Below are 9,241 nucleotides of genomic sequence, written 5' to 3'. Positions count from 1 at the left end.
ACCGTCTCTTTCAATTCAATTCTAATCAATTTGTCTAATTTAGTAAATTGTTTCTCTTCAGTCTCTGTCCATCTGTCTGTTTCAAGGTCCTCATATACACATCTCGTCCGACTGCATTAGGAGGTCAGGAGTCATCCTGTAATCTGTGACAAAAGAAACCTCTTAAGAATATTACAGTTTCATTAGTTCTGTAAGACCTAATGACCTTGTGGAGCTGCACATCTCCCTCTCACACTGCCCTTTCCCTCCGTCCTTTCTCCATCTGTATTCATTGCTTTGTCACTTTCTCTGCTTATTTTCATCCCACATTCGTTTTCATTGTTCCTGTGGTTAGAAATTGGTAAGCGACCAATTTCCAGTAGTAAGAGTTTTCTAATGTGCTCCCTTCACTATATATAATCTGATTCTGCAAATAATGAAACAATTTGATTCATATTAAACGTATAATAACAAGGGGTGTATGACAGATCTCTGTTTCCTGGTAAAATTGCTTAACAAAGTTAATAGTTGCTATAATTTAGTTTTATGGCTCCACTGAACAAAGAATCCTCATACGGCCATTATCATTTTAAACAAATTAGAACAAATGTCTATTATCTGATGTTTCCAATACATTGAATAAAAGACCACGGTCTGAAACAAAGAGTACTATTTAAGGTTGTTCATGTTCGTGTGTGTGAATGTGTGTGTATGCCAGTGTGCTTGAGTCAGTGTAAACGGCAGATCAGACTCGTGAATTAAGCTGCTCATTATGATGGCCTGCTCTTGCTGGTCATTAAGAAAAACGCATGTAGAATTTGCCACCCTGGCCCCTGTGAAGTGTGGGTAATTACCGCTAATGTATCATCGCCTATTCAAGACCGGAACGTTTCGTTTCTGAGGGCTGACAGTGAATCACCTCTGACCTAAATGTTTTATTCATTCATATGACTCCTATTATTCATTTTAAGCTCATATTTCACATGATTAACAGTGTTTCCATATTCATGTCCCATATACTTTTAACAATGCTAATTGTTTTTCATATGGTGTAATGTTGTATTTGTGTTCAAATTAAATCTCTTATCTTATATTAATATATCATCATCATCTTAATGGATGCACGAGGTCAGCTTTTTAGAAATAAACCCCAAAGCAACTTACAAACAGAAACTGTACAGGCTGTTACACAGATGACAAAGTTACTGAACTTTATGTTATACGTCATCAGTGTTTCCACTGGTATTTATTTGTTTTGTTTACTGCATGCTTGGAAATTAAGCAGCATAACTAGTTTTGAGTCTTTAGGAGTATGGAACTCATTCTAATAAAAGCTACTGTGTCCATGTTAAGAGTCAAAGAAATGGAAATCTTCATTTCTTACATTAATAGGTTTTTATATTTTTAGAGAAGAGTCACCTGCATATAATCTGAAAAATAAATTAATTCTATTTTTCTATAGTTTCTCATGAGTCCACGTTATTTTATGTTAAAACCTCATTACTTTAAGAAGAAATCAGTTTAATACGTAGACACACCAGACTACGCCGCTTGCTTTATATCGATCCAAAACAGAAGACCAGCAGTAATCCTAGTAAAAATGTTCCTTTATTTACTGTAATTACTCAAAGATGTTTTACATAATGGAATGACATTCAGCTCCTAATTCAAATTTATATCTACAAAAAAAAACCTGATTCTGACGCATCAAAATTACTGATCACTGTTTATCTCAAAGTGAGGAGAAGCTTTGGTACACTGGCTATTTTCTGAGATGAGTATTTTTTTTTGTAATCAATCAATAATCAAAAATATCTTTCCATGTTGAAGTTGGATATTTCTGTGTAAAAGTTAAAAACTCAAAAGGTTGTTCAGAATGTGCAAATCTGGGTGATGATGGGCGGATAACTTCCAAGTGCAGCTTTAATCCAAACATTTTGTGGAAACACACTAAACTACGTTTCTTATCAACATATCAAGCAACATGTTTACATTGACACGGCACAGAAACAACCAGATAAAGAATAACATCTAATGGAGCCTGCATACGGACATGCCGACAAAAACAAGAGCGTCTGAGACGTATCTCTATTTTCCAACTTGCTCCGGAGATTTGCACTGATAATCATTTAACATATGCTGTGAAATGCTTTGACACAACCAGCACAGCGACTACCCTTGTAAAAAAAATAAACTGCACATATACCTCCTATTAGCCTGTGCATAAACACATGTGCACATTAGGAGACCTCATGTGATATTATGATTCCAGAGGCATCTAACTACGGTGTTGTGAGGACAGAGGATCATGGAGGGTAATAATGGCTGCATTATTACTCCTCTTATTGTGTCTTAATTAGTGGCATTTAATTATACACTAATGCAGTGAGGGCTATTAAAGACATTGAGGCCTGCTGATCAGGGAATTAAAGCAACACACACACACACACACACACACACACCTACAGGCACACACTTTTCACACAGACACTGTCAAGCTACTGAAATTTCAGTTCCCGTTAACTAGGGATCACAGACACCCTGCGGTGAAAGTGTGAGCGAAAGTGTGTGTACAGTATGTTGATTTGATCAAGTGATGAGAAGAGATAACCAATATGGAAAACAGATTAGATTAGGTGGGATGAGGGAGAAGAAGGTAAACGAGTAATCCCTATTGTATTTATTATGCTCATTAGCAAGGACACCGAAATAGGTTTTAATTCTTTGGTTCCACTCCTCTCCTCCAATGGTGCATCTCAATTATTTTAGGCTGGGCTGAGTGTCGGCTTTGGGAGCCTTTGGGATGCTAAACGGGACGGGAGGTTGAATACAAGTCATTTTCAGTGGGCTGAAGCGGACGCTTTGAGCCGCTGGAGAGGAGAAGCTTCAAAGCTTACGTTTAAACAGAGCAAACAAAAGAGCAAAACTTGATCCGATCGCCCCAACCTGCTTTTGAAGATGTGAAGCTTCAGCCCAGAGTGTCGACCGCTCGCATCAATCTTATGAAGATCATACACGCCTCATGCATCAGCGCATATGCCTATTCCAGATGGGATTCATCATGTCATTATGCATTATATCACATAATGATGAATTATGGAAGATGATAGCTTGGCTAAGTTTGGCTCAGATAAAGTTTGTTTTTCAGATGTATCTCTTTATTTTGGGGACTCATGTGAAGCTGAAATGATGAACATTTACACCGTCCTCCTGCTAAATATTTGATATTGACTTTTCATTTCCCATCTTATCAATAGGTGTTCACAAAGGGTCCAGGACTTTGTTTGGGTGGGTCATAATGACCTAAATAATGGTTTATGGAACTTTTAGGTCTTGATTTTGTCAAAATTGGTTGCAATCATCATTATTACTGTATGTACTCATGTTAAATATAGTTTACATTTAAAATAATAGGAAATAGGGGATCTGTTGCATCTGAAAACTACCAGGATAATAAACGGAGAATAAGCTGAACTTGAATTATACATTTCAGAGAGCAACTGGTGGCAGTTATGTGTAGTTATTCCTTTGTAGACGGTGATTTGAGCACTACTTATTACAATATTTAATAACGGTGTGTTTGGAAGCAATTATTAAGCACAAAAAATCTACAAAATAAATCCGCAAATTAATGCACCTGTAATGGTGGGATTTTTTTTGCATCACAAACGTATTCTCAACGCAATTTAATATAAAAGAAAGCCGCGTTTAAAGGAATGTATGTCATTTTTTTCTTTCAATTGTGGACATTAAACAGTAATCCCGAAGAACGCGCGACATTTAATCAAAACGAGTATATAAATAACTAAAAGGAACACCAAGGAAGATTCGGTTTTAAGTTCTTTATGAATATTCTCAGATAAATACTGTTATAATACAAGCATGACATTTTCAATTCACTGCTATGTAACACACAAAAAAAAGTGCAACAGGCCTAATAATTAAAAAACAAAACAAAACAACAAGGCCTATTTGTCTTTAGCCGATAGCCTGCCATACATAGAAATAGAATAAGAGCAAAAATATAAACAGTTGATGGTTTACATTTGGGAATAATTTGTCTCCTAAATCAAAGCTTTCTTTGGGTTCAGCGTATATCTACTTGTCTGATTGTATTTATCAGTGCCACATTACAGTATGTGGTAAATGTCCTCACAAATTGTGCAAATAAATTATGATTTCAATCAACATGGGTCTAATGAAAAATCATTACACAGCACAATGTTAACCTTAGTTTTTACAGCTCTCCTACAGCTGCACTTGACTTAAACTATGATGCTGCTGATGGGCCTTTTCAGTCTTACTTGATGCAAAATAATGTCCAACGTCTTAGTTGCTTTACTTTTCAAAAATGACCCGCAATTTACCCGGTTAGGACAGCAGGAGAGCCGGGTGCATCGGGTTGCCTTTCCCCTCGAGCACGTCGCTTTTCTCCATCACTGAGACCGGTGAGCAGAGCTGGACCGGGCCGGACTGCAGGCCCGTCAAACTGGGGACGGGACCCAGGGACGCGGTGGGTTTTATTGGCACGGGGACCGCGGGCAGGGTTTGCCCGTTGGCATTGTGGTACAGGCCTTTTGCTGAGACGCTGAAGGGCGCGTACTCGGATGATGGGGGTACATGCACGCCACCCATGGACTCCGACAGCATGCCATAGTGCGGCCACATGGAGTTGACCACGCTGCTGAGCTGCGGGGGCACCGGGTAACCCAGGTGGTGCATGACCGAGGTGAGCGGGAGCCCGCTGGCCATCACACTCTTATAGTCCCGTCCTATAATGTTCTCGATGGCGAATGGGTGTTTGAACCCGCCGGACTGTGCACAAGAAATGCCCCCGTAGCCCTGGAAGGGAGGGACACGACCCACGGCGCTTGCCGGGCCAGCCGTGTGGTCATGGTGGCCGGATGCGGTGCCCAGCTTGTTTCCCGGGTGGTGGTGGTGATGGTGAAAGTAGTGCATCATCGGGGAGTTCTTGCAGGCCATGTGCTCCGCGCGCAGCACCTTGAAGCGCTTCCGTCTCCTCAAGAAGCTGCCGTTCTCAAACATGTCACCGCAGTCCGGGTGGAGAGCCCAGAAGCTGCCCTTCCCGGGCTGATCGGGCCGCCGAGGGATCTTGATGAAGCAGTCGTTAAAGGAGAGATTGTGTCGCAGGGAATTCTGCCATCGTTGAGTGTTCTCTCGATAATACGGGAAGCGGTCCATGATGAACTTATAAATGTCACTCAGAGGCAGCATCTTTTCGGTGGAGTTCTGGATAGCCATCGCTGTCAGGGATATGTAGGAATATGGGGGCTTCTGGTCGCTGTATGAGTTCTTCCCAGGACGAGGCATGGCTGGATACCGTTTTGTAGAACTTTGAATTGTTAATGAAACCGCCTTTAAAGTTATACTTCAGATTCTATATTTTAAGGAACTGTTTTGACAGTTTTCATAAAGTCTCCATCTGACGGATCTGTCCCAAAGTTCTGAGCCATCAGACTAGAAGATAGATAGAAGGTACATTTTCGGACAGTAGCCTAATGTAGCCTAAAGGCCCGCAACTGTCAGGTAAGATCCGTGAGAAGCGCCCGCATCCCGAGGTTTCTTCTACGGACTTTTCTTTTTCAAAGTATTCTCTCGGCGTTGTGCGTAAAAGTCAGTCTTTGTGCGTAAAAGTCAAGCGGTCCGAGTTTCCGCGGCGGGTTGAAGGATCTGAGGGGCCGGTTTGCCTCGCTGTCTGTGTGTGGTGTGTTCTCCTCTCCTCTTGTGCGATGCTCCCACTCGTCGAGCGCTGTTTTTGTAAGACCCCCGCAGGTCGCTGGCTCTATTATCTGTTATCCAGACACTTAGGGGACACGTCAGGGGAGAGCAGAGGGCTGTGTGTGTGTGTGTGTGTGTGTGTGTGTGTGTGTGTGTGTGTGTGTGTGTGTGTGTGTGTGTGTGTGTGCTTGTGCGCGTGTGTGAGAGAGAGAGTGAAAGAGAAGGGGGTGGAGAGAGAGAGACAGAGATGGGGGTAAAGAAACGAATAAAAATGAGGGGTGGGTGGTGCTTTTAAGATGGGGTTTGCTTCGTATCTCCTGTTTACCAATCAAAGAGTCCTGCTTAATGTACACAGGGACAGAAAAATAACTAATTTTAACCACTGAACTGTATTTAAAGGGACCACGCTTCTCTGTCTTTCAGCATGTGGCGAAGTCCCCGAGCTCCCTGACTGCTCCTCTGTAGCTGCCCCTGACCTTTGACCTCTCTGGTCACAAAAAAAGCAGCCAGTCAACTTGTATGGGATATACCTGCTGTAATGTTAGAGTGCTGGATAAAGATCGCTGTGTCATAAATATTTCTGAATATTTAATCAATATGTCTTGTGCTGTGATAACATGATTGGCGTAACCATGACAGAGAAAGTGACCAACTCAGCACGCTGTTTCACCTGAGGAAATAAATAGTAAAGAATGGAATATATAAATACAACCTCTTTGTTAAAATTGCTCGATTGCACTTTCAGACTTTGCAAACGATAAATCATGTCTTCCTTTGCGCACAATCATCAGTGCGCTTTACTCCTCTGCTCTCAATTACACCAGTGTGCACATGCAGAGAGAGAGAGAGAGAGAGAGAGAGAGAGAGAGAGAGAGAGAGAGAGAGAGAGAGGGCTGTTGTTGATTAATTGCTGAGAGGGGAGTCCGGCGGCTGTCTGTCTGTTCAAACACTCTCCGGTGAATCCTACAAGGATGTAAACAAACTTCATCCCCAGCTTGGAATTCGGTTCTGCGGAGAACAACAAAAGCTGCTCCCCTTCCCATATATTTTTTAGCCAGGTGTCATGACTGGGTCCTTGACGGCTCCTGTCTTCCCCGGTGCCCCGGTGGGGCCCCGAATACATTACAATAATTAAGCCTTTCGTGATTTAGCCTCCTATGAGAGAAGTCCAACAATGTAATTAAGGGCAAGCTCGCTGTATTAGGTATGAATATTCAAAACTGTGTCAATTAATTAGCGGGTGTATATCTCCTGTTATGCCTCAGTCCTTCAAGCACTCAAAAGGTCAACCGTGTCGATGGAGAGCATATTTTAAAGACATCATGTAATTGCAAGGAAAATCACTTTTTAGTGCCACTTTGCCTGACAAAGAGTGAACATTTATACATTCATGGCTAAATAAAGAAAGTCGTTGCTGTGCTTGTGTGTTTTTTTTCTTTTTCTTTGGATAATTGTTTTCCTGGCGCCTGAAAAATGAGTTGTGAAACTCTGAGGCCCTCAGAGGCCAATGCGGGTAAAAGCATCCTCTTTAAACACCCAGGAAAGATCAATATTAAATCTGTTTTCACAAAGGGGGCCGTTAAATAGACACCGTGGCTGATCTGCATAACAAAATTAATTAGGTAGTCTACGGCAGTCTTCGCCTGCACCCAACTCCTGGACAAATAACTAGTTGTAAAGCACACCTTCTGGGCATACGGAACATATGCTGGAATTATCCTTAATTGACTAATTACATAAATTACTCATTAAGTTTACAGCACATCAATTATAAAAGATGTATCAATTAATTTTGCATAAATTACAAGCGGCACGCTGCACGAAGAGAGCGGCGGAGGGAATGAGGGTCGCCAGGAGGGGGTCTACTCTAAGGTGGAGCATTTATGTGTGTGTGTGTGTGTGTGTGTGTGTGTGTGTGTGTGTGTGAGTGACGGTCGTCTGTTTGTTTCCTGTCTCTAATAATTATTTGTTCAGCTTAAGGGCAAAGATATTCTTTCTCTGTCTCCCATTCGCAAAGGGAAAGTGTGGGGGTAATGGCAATTATACTAATAATAATAATCTTAAAGACCTCTCTCCAAGTCATAAGGGGCTCATCGTCGCGGAGAGAGCCATTAAAATCAATTAGCGAGGCCTATTGTTTTCAATGGAAAATTAAACCAGTTTAGGACTGCGGAGCAGACGCTGTAAGACGTACTTGTGTGATGGGAAATTATTCAGAAGCAAAATACGACAGATATTTTCATGTCCCCATAAAAGAGCGAGCCAGCAGGACCATCAATGGATCAAAGCTGCGGTGCTTGTTGCCTTCAAGAGTTATCTCAGTCAGTTAAGGTATAACTATATCATCATTAATCATCACAGTGGCAAACTTTGTACACTGACTTTAAAGCTTTCAGTCTGGTATATTCTTCTCAAACTCTCCTCTTCTTTTACCCAAGACTAACGATTGATTTCACATTGCATATACCAGTGTCTGAATAACATACTGATAAATACTTTAATTTGCAAAGAAATGTATGTCTGGTCATAACACATTGTGGGAACATTGCAGGCGTGTACAGTACAATGTAATCTAAGTCAACAGACACTCCATATACATTTTGTGGTGCTGTTGAATTAGACTACACTGAATAGCAAGGTGTTCTTCTAATAGTGTCAAAACACTGATGGTCTGAATATGTTTCATCCAGATGAAAGTGGTTCATAAACTAATGTACATACACTAAATCAGAAGAATAAATTCAAGCCTCATAACATGTCCATATTCTGCCTAACCACCTACCACTGAAGTTCACCACAGTGACCTTCTCTCATATGCCTCTTCATATTCATACTGTGGCTTTTGTCAGCCACAATAGCAAACCTGAAACAGATTTCCTTGTGATTCAGTCCAGTTCTGCTTTCACTGACTTCCAGGGTATTCTTATTGCACTGAACTAGCCCCTGGTAATGCTGCAATAGACTGTAACTGACCATACTGAGGTCTGCTCATCTCAGCTGCCATTGCAGGCTGTCAGCTGCTCTATTCACAGCAGCCATTCATCAAGATGACAATCTATACAGAAGCTCACTTCACATCACAAAGGAAAACCTTTAAACTACAATAAACATTCAAACTATTGTGTTACTATTTTACTTTTTTGAGATTATTTTTAGTTAGTTAGTTCACTGTTTGGTTTTCGACTTTTCTTATTGCCATCCATAACTGGCCAAAGAAGAGATATCTCATATCATCAGCAACAGTTATGCTACATTTTAACCAAACATCACCAGCACAAAACATCACACTTTCTTTTCCCGAGTGCCTCATACAGAAAGATTTAAAAAATGTACGTGTGGGAATTTTCCTTTGATTTTTATGAGCAGTCACAGTAATGACAATGCACAGCCGATTTAGCGATATCCCATCATTGAAGGTTTTATTTTGAGGCCGGAAACGGGACATTATATTGATTATGTCTGGCTTAACTCTGGTCTGAGAGTACAAAGATCTTTTTAGCTCCCCACATTGATACTGCACTAA

At 41.1% G+C, this 9,241-nt stretch overlaps 1 protein-coding gene across 1 annotated transcript; it reads right to left on the bottom strand.

The window, feature by feature from the left end:
- Positions 1 to 3,916: 3,916 nt before the first annotated feature.
- Positions 3,917 to 5,436, bottom strand: foxb2 (forkhead box B2). The gene has a single exon (XM_084024262.1). The coding sequence runs from the start codon at positions 5,308 to 5,310 to the stop codon at positions 4,351 to 4,353; it is 960 nt and encodes a 319-aa protein (XP_083880388.1). The 5' UTR covers positions 5,311 to 5,436; the 3' UTR covers positions 3,917 to 4,350.
- Between the last annotated feature and the right edge of the window lie 3,805 nt (positions 5,437 to 9,241).

Source organism: Eutrigla gurnardus, assembly GCF_963514095.1.
Source record: "Eutrigla gurnardus genome assembly, chromosome: 13".
Lineage (NCBI taxonomy): Eukaryota > Metazoa > Chordata > Actinopteri > Perciformes > Triglidae > Eutrigla > Eutrigla gurnardus.
This window is presented reverse-complemented; position numbering and strand designations above follow the sequence as displayed.